The sequence below is a fragment of the Solanum stenotomum genome, chromosome 1 (genome assembly GCF_019186545.1).
Source record: "Solanum stenotomum isolate F172 chromosome 1, ASM1918654v1, whole genome shotgun sequence".
Lineage (NCBI taxonomy): Eukaryota > Viridiplantae > Streptophyta > Magnoliopsida > Solanales > Solanaceae > Solanum > Solanum stenotomum.
Window position 1 is genome coordinate 99,913,538 of NC_064282.1, and position 25,836 is coordinate 99,939,373.

General features: G+C 35.5%; 2 protein-coding genes and 1 pseudogene across 2 annotated transcripts in view; 2 read left to right on the forward strand and 1 right to left on the reverse strand.

The window, feature by feature from the left end:
• The window catches only part of LOC125870857 (receptor-like protein Cf-9 homolog), a 190,207-nt gene extending 176,068 nt beyond the window's left edge, over nucleotides 1-14,139 (forward strand). Inside the window, exon 2 of the mRNA XM_049551416.1 lies at nucleotides 14,076-14,139. The gene's annotated coding sequence lies outside the window, so the exon portion shown is untranslated. The remainder of the gene's footprint in view (nucleotides 1-14,075) is intronic.
• LOC125870873 (receptor-like protein Cf-9) lies at nucleotides 9,041-11,698 on the forward strand (annotated as a pseudogene).
• Nucleotides 14,140-15,626: 1,487 nt separating the features above from the next.
• LOC125860529 (uncharacterized mitochondrial protein AtMg00810-like) lies at nucleotides 15,627-16,549 on the reverse strand. Its single transcript, XM_049540514.1, has 2 exons — nucleotides 15,980-16,549; nucleotides 15,627-15,821 (listed from the first exon to the last, which is right to left on the reverse strand). Exons 1-2 carry the CDS (start codon nucleotides 16,547-16,549, stop codon nucleotides 15,627-15,629), a joined length of 765 nt encoding a protein of 254 aa, XP_049396471.1.
• Between the last annotated feature and the right edge of the window lie 9,287 nt (nucleotides 16,550-25,836).

Sequence of the window (25,836 nt, forward strand, 5' to 3'; positions counted from 1 at the left end):
TATATATATATATATATATATATATTGTAAAAAGTGGGCAAAGCTCCAAAGTGGAAAGCTGGATTACAATTTTACCCCTACACTAAATTAAAATATAATAAAATAATTAATCTAAACATAAATTAAATATTTAATTAAATAGTAGTATTTGAATTACATAATAGGGGGGTAAAATGAAAAGTTCAGCAGTCCTCAATTATTATGTGTTTGCACCTAACTCTCTTTGAACCTAAGTATTGCAGCTGAAACTATTTTATAATCATATATTAGAATTGTTCCGAAAAACTAAACATAATGATTAATTAATTGCTATGACAATATGTACACTTAATTGCTTATAGACGGCTAAGCTTAACTTGACCATGCCTATTTTGAGACTTATCTACTGAGCGATAGATTGGAAATATCGAAAAACACTTGTAACAAACATGCATGTCCTCCCAATAATTTATTATATGCTTTTAATTTGTTTTAATTGATTTTCATATGGATATACGTGTAATGCATGTTCCCAGAGACTAGTTAAATAAACGGAAGAATAGGACTTCTGACCCCAAGCCTACCCTACTCGAAATTTTCAGCTATTGATGTAGCCTGTTGTCGATATTACTAGTCTTCTCGCTACCTACAAGAAAAATCCCATCAAGATATAATTAGAACTACTATGAATTAAACCACCACCATTCACCAACCAAAATTTATTACAAGAATGAACTTTCGACTAGAAATGTTGTTGATATGGTCTCTATACGCCAATTGATATTCTTACAGACTTTTCTTTTCCCCCCAGGGCCATCTATTATATGAAGCAATTGAAGTTGTAGATTTGTGATACTCCTTCCGTTCATGGGTACTTTCTATTTTACACGATTGTTAAGAAATCATTAATAGATTGATCAATTTTATTATTTTGCTCTTTGTTCATATTAATTAGTTTCTTGAAAAAAGAAATTTTGAATCTTCAAAATTTGTTTGAACTTCCAAAGTTATATTAATTTTAGGGTAAAATGGGAAAATGTAATTAATTCTATCCTGATTTAGTAAGTGTTCAAGTAATAAGAAACAAATACTTTTAGTAAGATGCTCATCTAATATGAGACGGGGTAGTAATATGATTGTTTGACTAAATTATGAGAATGGAAGTAAATCAAAACTTTACTTTTTACCTTTTCTTTTCTCGGAAAATTTTACTCTCTTTCTCTTTTCTTTTTTTGGTTTGAAAACACTATTTCTCCTTAATTGTTTAAGGAGTCGTTCAGTATGAGGTATAAACTATAATAATCTCAGGTATAAAATGTAGGATTATATTATCCTGCTTTTGGTTGGCGATATTAGGTAGTCCTTGGATTATTATCCCACCATTTATACCATAGTGGTGAGATATTAAGTTATTTCATATACATGATGGAATAACTTGTTCCCAACCAAACGACCCCTAAGTGTTACTTACTCCCATCATATCCTTATATACTTCGACTTGTAACTTTTTTCTTTTTACTTTCTCCATTATTTCAATCGCTCTAAAGTTAAAGTGTCTTCTAAGTTGTTCTATTATTTTGTAATAGAAGAGTTAGAGTCTGTTTGGATGGGCTTATAGCTTTCGACTTAAAAAGTTAAGAGTTACATTTAGAAAGTCACTAAACTTAGTTTTATAACCCAAAAGTCATTCAACTATTTAGAAAGTCACCCAACCATTTTAAATTTGATTAAATTTTGTTGAAATGAAAATTTTATTTCAAGCTAAATTTCTAAGAAATAATAAGATACCCATTTTAACCATTTTAAAGAAAATTTTATCATCTAATTATATGCACACATAATTTGTTTTAATTATGATCATACTTATGGTATTCTTCTAACATAAATGTTTTATATTAGATGGTAGATTTTCACCCAAGAATGGGAATGTGGATTTGTAGTTGACAACTTAAAATTTGACTGAAAGTTTGTAGGTGCTTCTTGGAATTGATTACTCCAAAGAAGTAGTAGATTTTTCTTTGCTTGATTTGTGGTTCATTCATCAGCCACATCTGCCGGTGGATGATAACATTAATTGATTTATAGGTATGTATTGACGAAAGATCACACCTTTGAATATGCATTTATGATCCACAACAATAAATTTGTCTGAAAAACCAATTTTAAGATTATTTTGTGAAAAATTTAGTCTGTTAATGAAAAGGGTATATCATTTATTAGACAACGAGAGTATATATACACCATGTTGGTGTGACATGATATGTAACATCTCGCAATTTGCAATAACTAGGAAGAAGCTAAGAATTTGAAAGTCATTTTTGGAAAGAACTAAAAATCTGGAAATTTGTTCAAGTTAAGAAAAGTTGAGTTTTGGTCAACTTCAAACGGCCATAACTTTTATCTCAGGATGGTTTAGAGGTACTTCTAGATATGGTTGGAAAGCTCTTGGAACTATCTTTCCAACGCTACCAAGTTTACGCAATTCCAAGTTCGTATGTGTGAGTAATGCCCTTTGGGAAGTTGGGCTGTTGGAATAAGGAAAGTCCAATCCGAATTTTTAAAGGGTAGTTTGGTCTTTTTCTTACCCTTTTATTTTAATTCATTTTTGGTGATTAATTAGGGGTCTAAGATGAATTAGATCAGTTTAAACTTTTACCAAAAGAGTTAGGGTTTTGAGAGAGGAGAAAAGAAGAGGAGAAAAGAGGAGAAAGGAGAAAACGTTCAAGATTGTCAAAGTTTAGCTTGTCGAATTTGTCAGGGGTGATCCCTAAAAGGTATGTGAGATCACATAGCATTGGGTTAATTCTCCCACGCGCCAATGATGTTTTATTTCAGCGAATTTAAGTTCTTGAAAGCTTAGAAATTGAATTCTTGATGGGTTTGTTGAAGTTCCATTAAATTCTTGTTTCGTTGAATTTGTTGAGGAGTCGTTTGATTCCAATCCGCAATATTAGGTTTGATTTTGAGTAGAATCTGATATACTTTGAACAAATAATCGATTCTAAGTGTTTGTGGAAGGAACCCATGGAGTTTAGAGGGTTTAGAGTTGAAAAATGAAGAAGAAATTTCGTCAGTCGATATTTGGAGGTGCCTCCGCGTCGCGCAGCCAGTCCCCAATTTTGGGATTTTCTGTTTCGCATCGCAGAGCTGACACGGAGTGTCCTGCCTCAAAATACATTTTTGAAACAAAATTTTGGAAGCTTCTCCGCGTCGCGGACCCACTCTCAGATATTGAATTTTGGTCTTTTCTCATGTTTAGCCATCTAAAATCATTCCTAAACAAATCTTTCCAATCACAAATCATAAATCCTTGAATCCATAATTCAATTCAAGGACTAATTACGAGTCATGTCAAGAGCAGTTAAGATCAAGATCAAGAGCAGTCAAGAGTCAAGTTAAGAGAAGTTCATAAAGTTTTTCAAAAGTCTTTTACAAACATTTTAACCTTGTTTAAAGACTTAAGTTTTGAGTTCAGTAAAGAGTAAAGTTGAAGTTCATTTCTTCAAAAGTATATGGGGACTAAGTAATCCCAAAGAGATTTAAAATGTTTTCACATTTAAATAAGAACGGAAACTGAGACTTCCAAAGAGCCTTCGGGCTAGTTTTCAGAAAAAAGTAGATGCTTTCTTACCTAAACAAGAGGGGAAACTTTGATTTCCAAGATAGCCTTTGAGCTAAGTTTTTGAGTACTAATCTCAATTCACAGAAGAAATATGTTTTTAAACATAAAGAGCTAGTATCATATTTTGGGAGTAGTATTGAGCACCGATATGGGGACGTGAGTTCATAATAACTCAAGTCTCCATAAACCATGTAGCCATCATGGGTAGAAAAGGGTCATACGTTTTAGATGAACCTTTAGTGCTTTTTAGCATAGACTAGTGGATCCACTTAGTAGTTCAGGTCCTATACCCCGGCAAGGTGTAGAAAGGCCCGGGCAGCTTGGGGCTAATAACAATGTATCATCAATATAGCTCTTAAGTGATGGTTGTCGGTTAGAGAAACTCCCACAATAGTAATTGGATGGTTCCTCAAGGGGTTCTGCTTAGTATGAATAGGGGTATGGGACTTCATTTATGCATTGCACAAGTAGACTTTGAGAGGGAGCATAGGATGTCTTTTATGATATATTATGATTATGAGCTGACAACATTTTTTTTTTCTTTTTTTTTTTTGCTGACAACATGTTTTAAACAGTTTTCTTTTTTTGTTTATATTGCATTTGTTTTAAACTTCTTTATAATGAAATGAGTTCAGTTAAGAATTCATGAGTTGAGAAGAGCCAAGGTAAGTGTTTCTTTCAGAATCTTTTCAAGCCTATGTTGTATTTAGCATTCCAACTCGCATACTCGTACATTCAATGTGTTGATGCCAGTTGGCCTGCATCGTATTATTATGCAGATGCAGGTAACTAGGATCGGCATCCAGCACATCGTTGATCCAGTGAGCAGTTCAGAGTCTGTTGGTGAGCCTCTTTGCATTTTGGAGGATCCATTTTCATTACTTTCAGTATTAGGTTTAGTTCATTAGGATGCCGTGGGCCTGTCCCGACATCAATCTCAGTTGTTTAGAGGCTTCATAGATAGTCAGCCAAATGTTGGTTCATTCGTAATCATTTTGTTATGGGCTTATGTTCAGAGTTGAGTTGCCATTTTGGCTAAGTTAAATGTTTATTTTTAAAACATTATGAGTTCAGTTTGAGACATGTTGAGTTATCTTGTAATTGGATTCTCTTTCTTATGTCTAAGTCTTCCGCTGAGTAAGTAAGCTAGGCCAAGGGTTTGCTTAGGGCCAGCAATGGTTCTCGAGTGCCGGTCACGTCCAGGGTGTAGGCTCGGGGCGTGACATGGTATAATACACCAGCACGCCATTTGTTAGCCGATGGAGGTATATATGCATCACTTTATAATAAGGAGTTTATCTGCTCTAAATCGCAAAGTTGAGGGGTATATTTGCCACTTTGCCCTAAAATAAAAATTCACTTCTGTTTGATGAAAAGATATATGTGAGCCACTTTTATTATAGTATAACTATATATGAAACCACTTTTATGATATAATTAATTTTTATGTTGTAGCTTTTATTTGAACTTTTCTTTGCAATGACTCATGCAATGATGTGAGAATATGTAAATTTATTAGAACTACTAGAATATAAGTTTGATCATCATCAAGTTAATATACAATCAGGTGCATAAACCAAAGAACAATTTTATCCTAACTAATAAAATATGATTTCTGACTAGAAATGTTTTTGTCAAGGTCTGTACACCAAGCAATTCTCTTATCCCAACTAATCAAAAGTTTTGTAAATCTTTACCTTTATGTCAAGGTCTATATACCAACTAACACTCTTATCCCACCAATCAAAACTTTAAAGGATTATGGGATAAGGCACAAGTACCCCCTAGATTATGATTGTCACTCCCCGAGCCTACACCCTGGGCGGGACCGGCACTCGAAGACCATTGCTGGCCCCAAGCAAACCCTTGGCCTGGCTTTCTTAACTCAGCGGAAACTTAACTCAACAGCATAACTCAATGCAAGGAAAGGTTAAAAACAACCCAACTGATATAATCTGGCCGAAACGGCAACTCGAGTCTCAAAATAGAATATTTACATATATATACACAAAAGAGAGACTCAAACTAACTTACTGACTGACTGTCTATGAAGCCTCTAAAGTACTGAGATGGATGTTGGGACAGACCCCACAACATCCTAATAAAACAAAACTAAGAATACAAAACAACTGAGTCCTCCGTAAAGTAAGGAGGCTCACCACTGACTCTAAACTGCTCAGCTGGATCAACGACGTGCAGGATGCTGATCCGGGGTACCTGTATCTACATTGTCATAAGATGTAGGCCAACTGGCATCAGTACATTGAATGTACGTGTCTGCGAGCTGGAAAACGAAGCAACATAGGCTAGAAGGAAATCTGGAAGAAACTGAATAGCTTACCTGGCTCAACTCAACCTGACTGACTTCTTTTAATATAAGGCAATTTAAAACAAGTGCGATATAAAGAAAGACTGCTTTAAACATGCTATAAACTCTGAGTGTATACAAAGATATAATAAGCCTGAGATGTATATAGAAATACAATGAACTGATGTATATAAAAATACAATAATTTCTGTGTATGAAAATACAATAACTGCTATGGTAGTTTCTCTAACCGACAACCATCACATAAGAGCTATAGTGATGATACAGCGATCGACCTCACGCTGCCAGAGCATCTTATACCCGGCTAAAGGTATAAAACCTGAACTGCCTAATGGATCCACTAGTCTAATCTGAAAAGGATTCATCTAAAAAATATGATCCTTTTCTACCCATAGTGGCTAACATGGTTCTATGGGGGCTGTGGGTTCTTTGAACGCTTGCCCAATTCGGTGCTCGATACTACTCCCAAAAATGTACTGGCTCTTATGTTTTTAAAACATATTTCTTCCTACTGATATGAGATAATTACTCAAAAACTAGCCCGAAGGCTCTTTTGGAAATCTCAGTTTCCAACCTTGTTTAAATGTAAAAACATTTCTTTAAAACTTCTTTGGGAATACATAGTTCCCTAATAACTTTGAGAAAGGAACTCAACTTTAAACTCTTTACTCAACTCAAAACTCTTAACTTAACTTGAAACTCTTGACTTAACTTGACTTGAAACTTGAGCCTTAGAATGAAGTTAAACGTTCAATAAAGACTCTTGAATAACTCTTAAAAACTTGCTTGAACTTACTTTTAAACCTTGCTTGACTTGACTCTAACTTCCCTTAACTTCGATCCTAACTTGCCTTGAATTTAACTATGGATTCAAGGTATATGATCACATGTTTATGGATGAATTCGGGATGTCTAGACGTACCTTAGAGTGTTGGAGACAACTAGGAAACATAGGTACAATACCTAGGAACATGCATGAGAAAGCATGGAAAGAAAGGGAGAACATGGCGTCCTTGGAGCTCTGCAAGGCGCGGAGCGCCAGCCCTCAAAGCTCAAAAGGCACCTGCTGGCGCTGTGAGAGGCGCGCCGCCCCAAGGGCTGGACTTCAGAGTCCCCTTTGGGGCGCGCTGGCAGGCGCGACGCGCCAGACCCTTCCCCAGAAAACCCGACTTTTCTCCATCTTTTCTCCAACTCTAAACCTCTCTAACCTCAATGGATTCAACCCCAAACACTAGGGATCATAAAAACCCTCAATATACAAGAGATTCAACTCAAATACACAACCAAATCATGTCCCACAACCAACAACAACTTCAACAACATCAACCCAACAACTTCAACAACACATCCAATCTTTTCTCAATAATGAAAATGAGTTGGTGTGTGGGGGAAAGGATCACCCAACACTAAGAACTCACATACCTAGTAGGGATCACCCCCGACAATTTCCACGACGATCTTTGACAGAAACTCCTTGCTTGATCTTCCCTTTCTTCTCTTCTTCTTCTCCTTATTCCCTTTCTTCACTCAAGAACCCTAACTCTTTCTCTTTTAAAATGGTACAAAATGATCCAAAAATCAGCCTAACACCACAATATAATCCCAAAAGAAATGGCTAGGGAAAAGACCAAAATGCCCTTAAAATTTCCGGACGGATTCCCTGCCAATTGCCCAACTTTCAAAGGGCATAACTCGCTCATACGAACTCGGAATCGAGAAAATTCAACGGCGTTGGAAAGATCATCCCTAGGGCTTTCCAATAATAACAGAACTACTCCTAAATCATTCTGAGTTAGGAGTTATGACTTCTCAAAGTTGGCCAAAACTCACTGATTTCCCACACTTAACCAAATTCCAGATTTTGAATTTTTTTTCCAAAAATGACTATTTCTGATTTTTAAGCCTCTTCATAGGTATTTCAACTTGCCGGATGTTACAATGACCAAAATTTCAGAGACACACCTTAACTAAACTAAGGTCTTACTACCCCTTTGAACTCATTTCTTTAGCAATTTTGTACACCTTTTGGCTTACGTGGCACACTCCGTGACTCCACGTTGTTGAGGCGCGTGATAGGTTTTTGGATGCCACGTAAGCCAAAAAGGTGAACAAAATTACAAAAAAAAAAAGGTTCAAGGGTAATAGAACCTTAGTTTAGTTAATAAGGTGTGTCTCTGGGATTTAGGTCATAGTCAAGGGGGTACTTGTACCTTATCCCAAGGATTATTGACTTGAAATATTGTTGTGAAGGTCTATATATACGCCAATCAACGCATTTTTATCCTAACTAACTAATCGAACTCTTTTTGATTTATTGTCTTAAAAAGTTTTTGTCTAGGGGTATACATCAACTAATAATGTTACAGACTATTCTCGCTTTGAGAAGAAAATTTAAATTGATTAAATAATTGTTTTCTATTGTTAAAGGTTATATTCCCAATTATGTGTGCTTTTTTTTTTTTTAAAGTTCAAATATGCCATCGAACTTGAGAAAAGGCTCATCTATGTTATTCGTTAAAATTTGGCTCATTTATGTCATTTTCATTTGAGAAAAGAATCATTCATGCCATTATAGGTTAACTGAAAATCCATCCGATTTTGCAAAACGATATTGTCCATGTGGCGAACGATGATTCGGACACATCATTATTTTTTAAAAAAACTTTTAACGATGATTCGGCCACATCATCCTTTATTTTTAATGCTTTAACTTTTTAAAGTTTTTTTTTATTTCCTTCACTTTTTTTTTTGTATCTGTCAAAACTTAACTTATTTTAAATAAAAGTAATTGGGAATTAAATTTGAAATCAAATCCAAAGGAAAGGCAATGAAAATAAATTGATTAAATAAAATCAATTGGAGAAAAAGAGAAAACAATGAAAGGATGTCAAAGAAATACAGAGAGAATAAAAAGCCCATTAATATTGTGTATTAATTGGGTCAGGACTACTTGCAGAAGGTTGGGATAGATTATGAAATTGAGGATATACTTTCCCTTTCCGTAGTAAATTTTCTTTGCTCAATTTGTATTATATATACCTCATCAAAGTTATTGAATAGAGGAACAAAACAAAGATTTCTTAATTAGTTTTGAACATTTTAGTGCAGAAATGGGTTACGTAAAACTTGTATTTTTTATGATATTTCCCTTCCTTTGTCAACTTTCACTTTCTTTCTGCTCATCCTTATCTCATTTGTGCCCCAAAGATCAAGCTCTTGCTCTTCAACAATTCAAGCATATGTTTACAATAAGTCATGATGCTTCTGATCATTGTTTAGACATAACAGGCCAATCGATTCAGTCATATCCAAAAACTCTTTCGTGGAACAAGAGCACAGATTGCTGCTCTTGGGATGGAGTTTATTGTGACGAGACAACAGGAAAAGTTATTGAGCTTAACCTCACTTGCAGCCAACTTCAAGGCAAGTTTCACTCCAACAGTAGCCTCTTTCAACTCTCCAATCTCAAATGGCTTGATTTGTCTTTTAATGATTTTTACGGATCGCTCATTTCACCTAAATTTGGTGAGCTTTCTAGTTTGACGCATCTTGATTTGTCGTATTCAAGTTTTACAGGCCTAATCCCAGCAGAAATCTCTTGTCTTTCTAAATTACAAGTTCTTAGTATTAAGAGTAGTCTATTAAGATTCGGACCTCACAATTTTGAACTGCTCCTTAAGAACTTGACCCAATTAAGAGAGCTTTACTTTTACGGTGTGAACATCTCTTCCACCATTCCTCTGAATTTCTCTTCTTATTTGACAAATCTACAATTTTCAGACACGCAGATATATGGGATACTGCCCGAAAGAGTTTTCCACCTTTCCAACTTACAATCTCTTCATTTATCATTCAATCCCCAGCTCACTGTTAAGTTTCCCACAACCAAATGGAATAGCAGTGCATCACTCATGGAGTTATATCTCTATAGTGTGAATGCTACTAGTAGGATACCTGAATCATTTGGTCATCTAACTTCACTGCGTAAATTGATATTAGCTTCTTGTAATCTCTCAGGCTCTATTCCTAAACCTCTATGGAATCTCACCAACATAGAGGATTTGGACCTTGGTGATAACCATCTTGAAGGACCAATTTCTGATTTCTTTAGATTTGGAAAGCTCAGGTTGTTATTACTTAATAATAACAACTTTGATGGCCAACTTGAGTTCTTATCCTTTAACAGAATCTGGACGCAACTTGAATGGCTAGATTGTTCAGTCAATTCCGTAACAGGTCCAATTCCTTCTAATGTAAGTGGTATGCAAAACCTACGGTTACTCAGCTTGTCATCAAACCACTTAAATGGGACTATACCATCCTGGATATTCTCCCTCCCTTCACTATTTGTTTTGGACTTGAATGATAACCATTTCAGTGGAAACATTCAGGAGTTCAAGTCTAAAACATTGGAACGAGTTTCTCTAAAACAAAATCAGCTGCAAGGTCCTATTCCAAAGTCACTCCTAAACCAGCGTGATCTACATTATCTTCTCCTTTCGCACAATAATCTCAGTGGACAGATTGCTTCAACCATCTGCAATCTGACAAAACTGGTAGTGCTAGATTTGGGCAGCAATAATTTGGAGGGAACAATCCCACTATGTTTGGGTGAGATGAGTGAACTTATGATTTTAGATTTAAGCAACAATAGTCTTAGCGGGATAATTAATACAACTTTAAGTATTGGAAGCGATCTTAGAGTCATTAAATTTGACGGGAATAAGCTAGAGGGGAAAGTTCCGCAATCTTTGATCAATTGCAAATATTTGAATGTTCTTGATTTAGGTAACAATGAGTTGAGTGACATATTTCCTAAATGGTTGGGAGCCCTACCTGAGTTGCAGATTTTGAACTTGAGATCAAATAAGTTCTATGGCCCTATAAGGACTCACAACTTGTTTGCTCAAATACGAGTCATAGATCTCTCATCCAATGGATTTAGTGGAGATATACCAGTGAGCCTATTCGAGAATTGTCAAGCCATGAAAATGATTGATGAGAGCAGTGGAACCTGAGAGTATGTAGGAGATAAATATTCTTATCACTACACAAATTCCTTGATAGTGACAACAAAAGGACTGGAGCTTGAACTTCCTGGAGTTTTGACTACAAACATAATCATAAATCTCTCTAACAACAGATTTGAAGGTCGTATCCCAAGCATTATTGGAGATCTCGTTGGGCTTCGGACTTTGAACTTATCTCATAATCGCTTGGAAGGTCACATACCAACATCACTGCACCAGTTATCTGTACTTGAATCATTGGATCTCTCATCCAACAAAATCGGCGGAGAAATTCCACAACAACTTGCATCCCTCACATCACTTGAAGTCTTAAATCTCTCTCACAATCATCTTGTTGGATGCATCCCCAAAGGAAAACAATTTAATACGTTTGAGAACAGTTCATACCAAGGAAATGATGGGTTACGTGGATTTCCACTCTCAAAGGATTGTGGTGGTGATGATGGGGTAGCACAAACGACGAATCCAGTTGAGCTAGATGAAGAAGGAGGAGATTCATCAATGATCAGTTGGCAGGCGGTTCTCATGGGTTACGGTTGTGGACTTGTTATTGGACTGTCCATAATATACATAATGTTGTCAACTCAATATCCAGCATGGTTTTCGAGGATGGATGTAGAATTGGAACACAAGATTCTTACGAGAATGAAAAAGCACAAGAAAAGCTATTAGTGTGTTACCTCCAGGTATTCAATTTGATCTTTATCAATGAATTTGCTCATCTCCTTCATCCTTAAAGCTCTTAACTTTAATTTTTCGTTTTTGAAAATTAATTGCAGGATTCAAGTCTAGTATATATGTAGCCAGTGATGAAAATTTATATAAGCCTAATTCTTTCGTAGTTTGTGATGTTTTTGAAGTGTGCATTTCCCTGTTATTAAAAGCATTGGTTTTCGTTTATCAATAGTTTGTTACATATTAAGTAATTTCATTAACAAGCTAAACATCTACCTATTAAGACTGTCCTTGGTGACAAAACAGAGTCTTGGATGCGGAAAACCGGTTTGAGTAGGCACACTATGGAAGACACTGTCTTCATAGTAAATTTCTGTGACTATCCTAGTGCATAAGCAAAGTGACGTCCTACTCGTAAAATACATTCTAGTGTGAACAATAGCATTCGCCTTTGTTTTCTTTCCGAACTGTCCACCAGACAACACAAGGGATTGTGTTAACAAAATCTTATCAGAAAATAAAACAGTGCCTGATAGTCGGAAAATTCTAAGCTATACTGTTACTCTTATCGATAAATAGTTAAGAAAGTAAAAGTAGGATGTGCAATATGAGCAAAAACATCATTCCACATTAACTTGTTCCACATCGTTTCTCAAAAGCAAACCTTTGGAACTGACAATAGCATATAACCAGTACCAAATCAGTGGTGGATCGGAAACAGAATTTTCATCATCTACTGTATATACATATACAAAAAAATTGACCATGCATATAAAGTGTAATTTTTTGGCAAAAGGGTTTGGATGAACTTCATCTCCCTTCTAGCTCCACCACGGGTTCCAAATGATAATTTCTCCATAACAACACGAACAGTCAATTATATGTGTTGACTCTTCAATCAATCCACTTACATCAGACAAATTCAAGCTGCTCCATAAGTATGAAGTATAAAATTGAACTTGAGACAACTTATTTGTTACTGCTTCAACGCTCCTCTTAATCAATTTTTGATTCTCTGCGTATAATGTGGTTGTTAGGTTCTTGATGTATTTCTTTATGTACCCAAAAAATTGCTTCTTGTCAAAAAAAGCTGCTCCTAAAGCCTGATAGACGAAGCAGCGAAGAAGGAAACAGAGGCCACGGGGAACCAATCATCATTTGAGCCATGTAGATTTGAATTCAGATGCATTTACGGAACTCAATTGCAAGTAAACATATTCTTACTAGCAGTCGAGATGAGGAGAACTTTTATCCAAGAGGGATGCTTGATGTCACTATGGTCAGTGGTATCAGCTGAACTGCTCTTAGTGGTTCAAGTAAATATCCGTCGACCTGAAGAAAGTAGACAGGATGGGGAAAATGGAATCTGTTCAACAATCAAATACCCACACTCATTTTCATCATATGACTCGAAATGATGAAAGTCAACTTAACGTTACATTGATTCAGAAACAGCCTGACAGATTTTTCAAGAGAGAGGTTCTAATCCTTGAACGTAACGTAGAGAATGTTGGTTCAGTTCTTAGTACGATGGTGGTGATGAAGACGTGTCTCTGTTGACTTTGCCAGCATCAGAGACAATCATGGAGTCATTTCATTGGTTCCTCTATTTTATAAAGAATTTTGTAAAATTAACAAATCCCATAAACCGGAACTCACAATCATATACCATCTTACTATATGAGACTCTTAACACTGAATGCTACGATCTAAAGCCTCCACATAACTATAAATGCCTTGGACGCGTGTCTCCACAGAAAGCCCCTTCATTCCTAATTTCCCTTCAGCTCTTTCTAATGACATCATAACACCAATATAAAACACATGACTTTAAGTTTACGGAGAATACAATCTTCCCATAACGGGACGTGCAGGATGATATAGGTCCAAGCATAATGTCATGCCATATTGAAGGTACACCCAGTGAGATGCATTCCACAATGCAATAATTTCAAAATTTTCAGAGTTACATCAACTGCAGCTATTGCACTAGGTTTACAATACACTTTCTAAGGGGGGATGACTTACAATGCAAATCGCACCAAGTCGTATAGATAATTGTTCCCAAACGCAAAATAAACCATTAGCGCAATTCAAACGAGAATATGCCGGGTCATGTTCAATAAATTTCTCAGTCTGAAAAAGGGAGGCAGAGATATTTTTATATTCCTTTTGCTCAGACATAAAAAGCTTTCCTTTCTGGAGAAAGAAATTTGTTCCACCAGGACGCGTCATAGAACAACAACTATGGATATCCACAAAATCTGATTCCGATACAAGAGATATACAGAATGTGGAAACGCAATTGAGACACATTAACGACTTGACAGGAAGCCACGATAATATTTCAATGAATCTGAGAGAAGCTCATCACCCGATGGAGGATCCTGATAAGCCAACATGTTTGAAGAACCTTCTTAACAAAAACAAAGTACCGAAGGAGAAAACAGAGGCCACGAGGAACAAATCGTCATTTGAGCAAAGTAGATTGGCATAATATCGACCGGTGCCTCTGCTGCTAGCTTTCCTCACAATGTACGGAGACTTATGTACTGGTAATGATATTCAGCTGATATATTATACAGAGAGAGTAGTTGAAGTTTGATTCTGGATTGTTTGTTGTTATAAGAAAAAAATTGCATACCAACTTTGTTAATGAACCAACTGGGCATTTCGTTCTAAATTACAACGGGAGTATCATTTTGAATTCAGATGCATATGTGGAACTCAATTGCAAGCGATCATATTCTCCGTGGGTCGATTTCAAACATTGGAACTGAAAAGGGCTATTCATATTCAGTCTTCCGTGCTTCTTACCTCTTATTCTATTGTACGAGATAATCCAATTGAGAGAAAAGTTTCTATTTGAATACTAGGGTATAGATAATCGAAGCAATTACATATATATGTGTATGCATTCCATAGGTTCAGTTTGATGTTTTTACTCTAGTTCAGTCCTATAACTTCGGTTGATATTCGTATTTATGTACAGATATTTGACAATAAAACAGAACACACTAAAAATATAAAGATTTTTTCTTAAAATTAACAAATCCCATTCTAGATTATCAGAAAACAAAGTTGGCATTTTTGACTTGGAAGCTAAGGCCTATACACCAACCAACACTTTTATCCTAACCAATCAATATAGTTTTGGAATTTTGACTTGAAATGTGTTTTTCTCAAGGTCTATACACCAGTTATTACTCTTATTTGACTAATTAAACATTTTTGAATTTTAGACTTTGACATGTTTTTGACAAAGTCTACACACTGATTATAAAGAAGAGGTTACGTGGTGCACAAAGCATCCTGCGTTAGCAAGGTCTGAGAAGTTTAAGCATGTGACCTAGATGTCACACAGAGACACTTAAGTGTTATTCCAAAGCTCCCTTCACTTTTCTTTCTCTAAGACTTTAATTGATTTAATAATTATTTCTTACTGCAATATGTCTGATAGTACTATTTGACAGATGCGATTAATAATGCATAACAATGTGGGTCTGAACTACTTGTAGAGACTTGGGATTATGACATTTTAAGTCTGACAATGTATCAAACAAAATTGTATTATTACAACTTTTTTCATAATAGTCTAAAAAAGATTATCAATGGAATTTCAGCAAATAAAGTGATATGTAATTGACAACTCAAAACTTGACTGAAAGTGACTAAACGAGCTTCTTGAAATTGATTGGCTGTAGTAGATTTTTCTTTGCTTAATTTGTGGTTCACATTATGTTAAATTGCTGAATCAATACACTATCAATGGTGAAAAAATGTAAATGGAAGCAGTTAAGAAAACAGAGAGTACATCTTCTTCAGAGAACTTGCATTGAATACATCTGTAAATTGGATTGTCTAACTCCAAATGAATGAGGCTAGGACCTTTTATATACAAAAGATTCTACTTGCTAATAATCTCTAACAATCTACTAACTTCATAAAATGTCTTCTAACAAACTCTAACTGACTCGTGTGCCAGCTCAGCTCAACTAGCTGCAACTTGTTTATCATAGTCGTAGTCCTCAATACCCCCCTTCAAGCTAGGTGGTATGAAGATGTTCTTCAAGCCTAGCTTGGAAACTAGATAAGCGTGTTGTGCAGAACTTAGCCCTTTTGTGAGGATATCGGCAGGTTGTTCCTGTGTGGGCAAATATTGAATCATCACAAGGCCAGCTTGAACCTTTTCCCGAATGAAGTGACAGTCAATGTCGATGTGTTTAGTCCTTTCGTGGAATACAGGATTAGCTGCGATCTGAATGGCAGCTTTACTATCACAATATAAAGAAACAGGTAAAGCAATGGCATATCCAGCTCCTTGAATAAACCAGTTAACCAAACTACCTCAGCGATAGTGGAGGCGAGGCTCCTATACTCTGCCTCGGCAGAACTTCTGGAAATGGTAGGCTGTTTTTTAGACTTCCAGGATAACAAAGCACTTCCAAATTGAATCATATAACCAGTAATGGATTTCCTAGTATTAATGCAAGAGCCCCAATCAGCATCACAGTATGCTTGAAGTGTGTCTGCTATCTGAACAGCCATATAAAGGCCGAGACCTGGAGCTTGTTTCACATACTTCACCACTCGAACAGCTGCTTTCATATGAGAAGCCTTAGGAGCATGCATGAATTGGCTCAAATGCTGGACTGCAAAAGATATATCAGGTCTTATTATGGTAAGGTATAACAACCTTCCAACTAGTTGTTGATATTCACTAGGGTCTGCTAACAAAGAATCAGCACCTGAACTTCCAACATGTAGATCAAACTCATGTGTGGTAAGCTTCAAATGCAGCTCAACAGGAGTGACAGATGGTTTGGATCCTCCCAATCCCAAATCAGAAATGAGCTCAAGGGTATATTTCCGTTGATGCATAAGCATACCACCGGCATTTCTGGCAAATTCCATGCCCAAGAAATATCACAAAGTGCCCAAGTCCTTAATTTTGAAGTTTGCCTTAAGTACTTGTTTGGCATCATCTATAAGTTGTAGACTGCTTCCAGTAATCAACAAATCATCCACATATATAAGTACAATCGCAATCCCATCTGCAGTCCTCTTGATCATCAATGAATAATCAAGATGGCTCTGCTGAAAACCAGCAGCAAGTAAAGCAGTAGTGAGCTTCACATTCCACTGTCGAGAAGCCTGCTTCAGCCCATATAGAGACTTAAGTAACCTGCATACTTTAGGATCCCCTGTCTTATCATGCTGAAATCCTTGTGGCAATTGCATATAGACTTCCTCAATAAGATCTGTTGACACCCAATTTTGACCCTTCTTTCTTCTAATTTATTATTTTCGAGCTTCTAATTTAATAACATATAAAATTATCCTTTTCACAACTAATTTTACTACTACGACTATTTATCTTCTAAAATTATTAGTTTTATTATCAAATTACTAATATTACTTTTTATACCTCTTTTCCTTAAATAATCGATTGTCGTCAGTTTATTTCAAGTTTTGTATTGAATTAATTATAAGTTGATATTCTTAATCTTTATTTTATATAAGTGTAAAGTCATGATATTGTTAGTTTTGTCTTTACCATATATTGTATTAGTTATCAAGTTAGAAGCCATAAATAATTTAAAAGAAGAAGGAAAAGGCCCATGATTCAAGCCAACATTGCAGCCCATTTAGCCCAAAAACCCAGCCCAAATCTACTCCAAATTTTCAACCCAATATTATGCAATATGCTTTGCAGCCTTAAAATTCAGTTTTGTCGATCCAAGCACGTGGCTCACCCTACCCTTTTGTTTTCTTTCCCCCTTTCCTCTTCTGCAGAAAATTCCAGTGACTTTCAGCGAAGGACGAAGATCACCAGTTTCCTTTATGGTGCAATATTCATCTTCTCTACTAAAAATCAAGCGCTTTTTCTTTTCTTTCATTCATCTCTCTTCTTTAATTTGGTCAAGAGAAAAGGCCAAAGACTTCTGAAATCTCTGATGGAGAATCACTCTTTTGGCAGATTTTCTCTTTGAATTTCAAACGGCTACCTCTTGTAAAAATCCCGCCCAAGTTTGAACCCAAGCAAACCCTAATTCTTGTTCTATAAATACTTGTAACCAAAACCCATTAAAAAAAAAGTTTTTCAGCCGCACCACCTCTTATAGCTCACTTCACTTATCTATCTAAGAAAAAAAATAAATCGATTCTCTTGTATTCAGTGTTTATATCTCTTCCTCTCTGCTTTGATTTGGAGTTGCAACAACTTTTTTATTTCGACCATTCGTGGACATCCGAGGTAGCGAGTAGTCGAGACCGACACCCTAGTTCACTGCCCCGAAGAAGGTCAGTATACATCTCTCTTCGTTTTTCTATTGTAGTATGTAATTTGTTTCGAGTATTTTCGTCATCCCTCTGTTCTAATGTTTAGTCTCTATTTTTTCCATTTGATTTTTTTTTTCTATTAGGAATCACTTAAAGCTAACATGCTATAGATACATTTCTTATAAAAACTTTATTGATTTGTTTATTCACCGAACATGTTATTACCCCTGCATTAGTTTTTATTTTTATTTTAGAGTTCGTTAGAATCTGCTTACTCTTTTCTTAGTTTTAAAATTTAAGAAAGCTAGGGTATATGAAAATGCTAAAACTATTTTTTATATTCCTATTTTGCTCCTATTTTTAAAGTCATGGCTGTTGTATTTTAATACCTAAATCAAAATGGATTATCTCCGATAAATGGATGTTATGTGGTACATAGTGACTCTATTCTCTTTAATTGAAACAATGATATTAAAGAGGCATAAAAGACATATTTTTCTGCTTATAGATTAGAACATAGGAACACTACTGTAGGATGTTCTGTAAGTAAGTGATTTCAAGATTAGTTCGGCCTCAAATATTATACTTGGTGGCATATTTGTATTTGGAGACTACATGAGATATTTGGTTACTGTCCTAGCATGCCCATGAATCTATTAGTTAAAGGAATTCTCTTTTCTTTCCATCAACATATAGTCATGAAATAATGTTAGTTAAGTGTTATAATTTATTTCAATCTGTTTTTGTGCTTATTGTTAAGGTGTTGTTATCGGGTTTGAATAATTAAAATGTATATTTGCCTCATCTAATAGTTATTTTCCTTTCTAATTCTTATGTTCTCCATTTTCGCATGTACACCTTGGAGCAAAATTGAGTCTTGATTCAAGACTCTAGTAAATTTTCAAGTCTTATAGACTTGACGTTATCCTCATACCCGCACATGGAGTCTTCACTACATCTTTTACTATTCCGAATGGCAAGCAAAACGAGTGAGCCTCGCTTGAAATCACTCATGACTGTTTATATTTTAGCATTAACTTGTTTGTTTATTTTTCTTTATATTTTATACTTGCTTATGTGACTTGAATACGTTCTAGTTTTGAATAGGTAACATAATATAGATGTTGGGGTTTGGGTATCTTTAGCTAGAAACAAACATTTATTAGTCGCTTTACCTTTTATAAACTTCATTTGGCAAACCTTTTTTTAAACACTTATTCATTTTGCATCATCTTTAAACTCACTAATTTATTAAATTTTGTTCAAACTTAGCAATATCTTTCAAAGAAAAAATATTTTTGTTCTAAACTCTTATTTTTCTTAAACTTTTTCTAAAGGGAGCATCTTGTCGGTTAATGAGCAAATGTTTTTTTTTTTAATTACCCTTTTTAGTCATGAACTTGTCTAAATTGAGCTAAAGAAATTTCTCTTTTTTCGTTCTAATATAATTGCAAAAAGCTTTTAAATAAAAAATGTTTTTTTTCCAATTTCGTTACTCAATTACTTAATCTTTAGCATTCATATCTTCCTTTTAAAATTAATTAACCTAAGTTCGGCCGGTTAACCGCTTTTAACGGATCTTAAAGGATGCCTTACCCCTTCCCTTTAGGATAAATTAGAACCCTTACCTAGAATCATGCAAGTTAAGTAGACCATTTAATTGAAGTCATTTTAGTATTACTTAGTTAAATATTTAGGTGTCCTAATTCACCATAATTAATTAGGTGGCGACTTCTTAAGTTAATTAATTTGGAAATCACCAATATGTTGTACACGTTTTGACCTCGAGTTAAAATGGGGTATAACAAGATCTCCTTGTAAAAAGGCATTATAAACATCCATATGTTGAATGTCCCATCCCTTTGAAACAGCCAAGGTCAGAACAGTCCGTAATGTAACCATTTTTACTACAGGAGAGAAGGTCTCTTGGTAATCCAGGCCTTCTTTCTGATTATAACCTTTTGCAACTAGCCAAGCCTTGAATCTTTCTATCTCACCACTAGCTTTATATTTGATTTTATAAACCCATTTACAACCAATTGCTTTCTTTCCTTTTGACAAAGAAACAACCTCCCAAGTTTTGTTATCCTCCAATGCTTGAATTTCCTCCTTCATAGCATGTACCCATCTACAATCATTAGTAGCCTGATAATAAAATTGAGGTTCAGTCTCAACTGATGAACTAGCAATGTAACATTGATAAGTGGAGGAAAGACAACTGTAATCAATGTTGTCTGAGATAGGATAAAGACAATGGTTTGATCTACTTGTGGAGGTAGTAATGAAATCTTTCTGCCAAAGGGGTGGTTTGCCTGTCCTGTGAGATCGCCTTCTCTCAGGAGGAGGATGTAAATGATCATCAGAAACAGCTGAAGGAGGTGAAGCTACTGGTATAATTTCCTCACTTGTTATTGTAGCAGGTTGGACGGCATCTGCATCCTCAGTATGAGAGGAACAGGGAGGTGAAGCCAAAAATATTGTTGTAACATGTGGATCAGCCAATGCTGGGGACTGAAAAGGAAACACTGCTTCATTGAACACCAAGTCCCTACTAACAAATAATTTTTGATGCTCAAGATCATATAACTTGTAACCCTTTTGTGTAGAACCATAGCCCATTAAAACTGATCGAATAGCCCTCGGACCAAATTTATCAGTTTTGACTAGATTTGTAGCATGACATAGACAACCAATTACTCTCATGTAGGACAGGTCAGGAGATCTCTTATACATCAATTCAAAAGGTGATTTATTGTGCAATACTGAAGAAGGAATTCTATTTATAATGTGTACAACACTTAAGACACACTCACCCCCTAATTGGTAAGTGACCTTGAAACCTCAATGCCCTTGCAGTCTCTAAAATGTGTCTGTGCCTTCTTTCCACTACACCATTCTGTTGTGGTGTATGTGGACAAGAACTTTGGTGCACAATCCCATGACTCTTGAACAACCCATCACACTGAGCATTAAAGAACTCAGCACCATTATCTGATCTGAAAGTCTTAATTTTCTGTCCAAATTGAGTGTCAATCATCAAAATGAAATTCTGTAAAACAGTAGAAACATCAGATTTCAAGTGCATTAAGAAAATCCATGTCCATCTTGAATGATCATCAACCACAGTTAGAAAATATCTCATTTTATTATGTGTAGCAGCCTTATAAGGTCCCCATACATCCAAATGAATCAAGTCAAAACAATTTTCACTTCTACTTTGACTAATAGGAAATGGCAATCTAACTTGTCTTGCCAATGGGCATACATCACAACTAGGTAGAACAAGTTTTTGTGGACTATCAAACATCTTAATTTTCCTAAGCACACTCATAGGGATGTGACCTAGTCTCTTATTTTGTCTATCTGGACGTAAGGAATCAGTCCCACTAAAATTTGAACTGATTATCAAATGAATTTCTTTTTTACCTTTTAAGTTGATGTCTATACACCAGTTAACACTCTTATTCTAATTAAACAAACTCTTTCTTTTTCTTTTTTTTTTAATTCTAGGCTTAAATGTTTTTGTCAAGGCCCATACATCACTTTATACTCTTATACAGAACTCTGTAACTCTGTAAGTAGTTTTTTTCCAATTCCTGAATGTTTGCTCTTATAGTTCAACTTTCTGGCGATCCAAGGATAAGAAAAATAAATTGCATACTAAATTTGTCAGTGAACCAACTGGGCGTTTCGTTTTAAATTACAAAAATTAGTATCATTTTAGAATTCAGATACCTGAACGTGACGTAGAGAATGTTGATTCAGTTCTTAGTAACGATCTTGAACCAGGAAATAAATATTGTGGGAAAATAATCAGTGACTCACATCGATTGTGATGATGAAGTACTTACTAACTAAGCATAAGAAGATGACGAAAACTTTAAAAGCTGTAGAGGTGTCTCTGTTGACTTTGCCAGCATCGAAGACGATGGTGGAGTCATTTCATTGGTTCCTCTGTTTTATAGAGGAGTGTGAGTGTTTAGCATCTAAACTTAAACTTGTGCATTATATTGTAGATGGACAATCATTTGAACAAAGTTGGCTAGTTTTACGCACAATGACAATCGGCGTTTTCATGATCCATTTTAAAAATAGAAGGAAAAGGGAAAAGGTTGTTCATGAAGTGAGATTCCCTCACAATTGGAAATATTGTCATGGATACCGCTGAAATGTGCGCAACCATTTCAAAAGAATCACGATGGACAATGCAGAGTTGTGTAGTTGCAGAGTTGCAATCCATAGAGAAATAAGATCTTTAATGTTTTACAAGTAAATGTTATCACTTATATGGCTGTCCAAGTCGAAATTCCTGGTGTCCACAAAGTGATTTTATTGATACAAAAACAACGTTAGTGATTTGGAACTTTTGATATTTTTCTGCAATCTTGTGGAATGACTTGTGCACTGACTTGAGAATATAAAGTTGCCAATTCAAAATTTGATTGAAAGTGACTAGGTGGGCTCCTCATAATTGATTGCTCCAAAGTAACAATAATAGACTTTTCTTTGCTTAATTTATGGTTCACAATATACCTCATCAAAATTACATCCATTGATGGTTCACCGTATTTGCATGTCTGGACTTAAATAGTTCCACCAAAATTTGAAGAGATTTTCGACTGAATTTATTATTTACCTTTTAAGTCAAGGTCTTGGCACCAATTAACACTCTAATCATAACTAAACAAGCTTTTTGAATTTTCAACTTAACTGTTTTGTTAAGGCCCATATATCACCATCTACTCTTATAGACTATTCTTTTTTTTTTTTCCTCTAAAAATTTAAATTGATTTAAGGGAAAAAGGTCTGATACACCCCTCAATTTTTTTATTTAGATCTTATATACCACTCGTTATAAAAGTGACACATATATACTCATACTGTTAAACAACTAACTCATCTATACTTTTTTCCTCTTAACGGAAGTGAAAAAATTAATCCTAAATTAATTTTTTTGTAAAAAAAAAAAAGCATATTTGTGTAGTGGTATAATTGATCCTTCTCACACATTTTTTTTTTTACTTTTTTGATTCAACAACTAATTTGAATTAATATTTTATTGGTAATATTTATTTTCGAACTAACTTTCTTGTATCTAACACATCAATGTTCATTTTGTTTTGTGTTAATTCGATTCAATTTATAAAAAAACTTGCTTCATAATAAATAAATACACGTCAATGGACCAAAATATATTTGGCACGATTCATTGCAATTCTCTCAACCCAATTTTATCTTGAATAAATGAGAAAAAATAGTTTTTTTTAATAAGCAATTACCCGTTTTGAATTTAAACATATTGTACTTAATTTCCACTAATTCATATTTCTATAAGAAAAAATAGGAGTCAAAAGCACCCAAATATCAACAAACAAGTAAAGATTAGAGGGATAGAAATAATTTGTTTTAAATTAAACTCACATAGAATTAAATTTTTGGCCATCCTTTCTGAAGGAAAAAAAAAAGCAAAAATATAATATCTAGATAAATAAGCCTAGTGTTTAAATGTCATATCACTCCCACTTTTGTACGTAAATTCGCCCCTGTACAGTTAGTTGCAAAAATCAACAAAAAGATTCGATCAATATAATGTTTCCATAGTCGTCATGTATGTTTACTTTCATTTATAGAGAGTTGATTTGACTGGAATATGTCTGAAAACAAATTAAAAGTTGGTCCCAAAGCTAGAAACTGAGGTTCCCTAAAAAGGACAGACTCAACGTCTACTATGTCCTTCTTTTAGGGCTCGTTTGTCCAGGTCTCAGTTGCTCATCGCGACCCAGTGTCACGCGATCTCGAGGAGTAAAACTGACTACTCATTAAAGATTGACCATCGCGATCACGGCAAACCCCACACGATCGCGATGCACCTCAGATCAAAGCTACGCGATCGTGACGAGGGAGCCTCGCAATTGCGATGACCAAAAATCCACAGCTTCGCAATCGCGAAGGCCATCCACGCAATCCTGAAGAACAATTATCACACCACCAGAAACAGCAAAAACTGTAACATCCGGCAATTTGAAATAACTATGAAAAAGCTTGGAAATTGGAAATAGTCATTTTTGGAAAAAAATTTAAAAATCTGGAAATTTGGTTAAGTGTGGAAATCAGTGAGTTTTTGGCCAACTTTGAGCGGTCATAACTCCTAGATCAGGGTGATTTAGGAGTAGTTCCAGTTATGGTTGTGAAGCTTGTGGAATGATCTTTCCAACGCCACCGAGTTTGCTCGATTCCGAGTTCGTATGAACGAGTTATGGCCATTGAAAGTTGGGAAGTTGGCAGGGAATCCGTCCGGAAATTTTAAGGGCATTTCGGTCTTTTCCCTAGCCATTTCTTTTGGGATTATATTGTTGTATAGGGCTGATCTTTGGATCATTTTGTCCCATTTTAAAAGAGTAAAAGCTAGGGCTTGAGAATAAGAGAAGAAGGGAAAGAAGAAGAGAAGAAAGAGGAGATCAACTAGTTCCGTCAAGGTTCCATCGTGGAAATCGTCGGGGGTGATACCTATCAAGGTATGTGAGTTCCTTTTGTGGGTTGATCCTTTCCCCCACACACCAAGCTCATTTTATGATTTGAGAAAAGATTGGAAGTGTTGTTGAAGTTGTTAGTTGTTGTTGATGTTGTTAGTTGTGTTGTTGAAGTTATTGTTGGTTGTGGGACATGATTGGGTTGTGTATTGAGTTATAATCTATTGTATGTTGAGGGAATTTATGATCCTTAGTGGTTGGGGTTGGAACCATTGAAGTTAGGGTGGTTTAGAGTTGAAGAAAAGAGGGAGAAAGGTCGAGTTTTCTGGGCAAGGGGTCGGCGCATCGCGCCCCAAAAGGGGCTCTGAGGTTTTCCCCTTGGGGCGCCGCGCCTCTCAGTACGCCAGCAGGCCTTCTCTGACGTTTTGGGTCTGGCGCTCCGCGCCTCTCAGAGCGCCAAGTTTTCCTATTCTTTCCATGCTTTCTCATGTATGTTCCTAGGTGTTATACCTATGTTCCCTAATTGTTTCCAACACCCCAAAGTGTTTCTAAACATCCCGAACTCATTTAAATACGTGTGATCATACACCTTGAATCCATAGTTCAATTCAAGGCAAGTTAGTATCAAGTTAAAGAAAAGTTAGAGTCAAGTCAAGCAAAGTTAAGAAGTTAGTTCAAGTAAGTTTTCAAAGTTGTTCAAGAGTCTTTATTGAACGTTTTCACTTCATTTAAGGCTCAAGTTTCCAGTCAAGTTCAGTTAAGGGTTTCAAGTTCAATTAAGAGTTTCAAGTTGAGTTCATTTCTCAAAGTTATTAGGGAACTATGTATTCCCAAGGAAGTTTTAAAGAAATGTTTTTACATTTAAACAAGGTTGGAAACTGAGATTTCCAAAAGAGCCTTCGGGCTAGTTTTTGAGTAATTATCTCATATCAGCAGGAAGAAATATATTTTAAAAACATAAGAGCCAGTACATTTTTGGGAGTAGTATCGAGCACCGAATTGGGGGAGAGTTCAAAGAACCCACAACCCCCATAGAACCATGTTAGCCACCATGGGTAGAAAAGGTTTATACTTTTTAGATGAACCCTTTTCAGATTAGACTAGTGGATCCATTAGGCAGTTCAGGTCTTATACCTTTGGCCGGGTATAAGATGCTCTGGCAGCGTGAGGTCGATCGCTGTATCATCACTATAGCTCTTATGTGATGGTTGTCGGTTAGAGAAACTCCCACAGCAGTTATTGTATTTCATACACATACATCATTGTATTTTTATATGCATCAGTTTATTGTATTTCTATATACATCTCAGGCTTATTGTGTCTTTGTACACATACATAGTTTATAGTATATTTTAAGCAGTCTTTCTTTATATATCGCACTTGTTTTAAAATTTGCCTTATATTGAAAGAAGTCAGTCAGGTTGAGTTAAGTTGAGCCAGGTAAGCTAT

Excerpts from the sequence above, each read along its gene's own strand:
- LOC125860529 (XM_049540514.1), bottom strand. The coding sequence starts at position 16,549 with ATGGAATTTGCCAGAAATGCCGGTGGTATGCTTATGCATCAACGGAAA. Across the intron at positions 15,822-15,979 it reads CCTCCACTATCGCTGAGGTA|GTTCAAGCTGGCCTTGTGAT; the intron begins GTTTGGTTAACT and ends ATTCGGGAAAAG.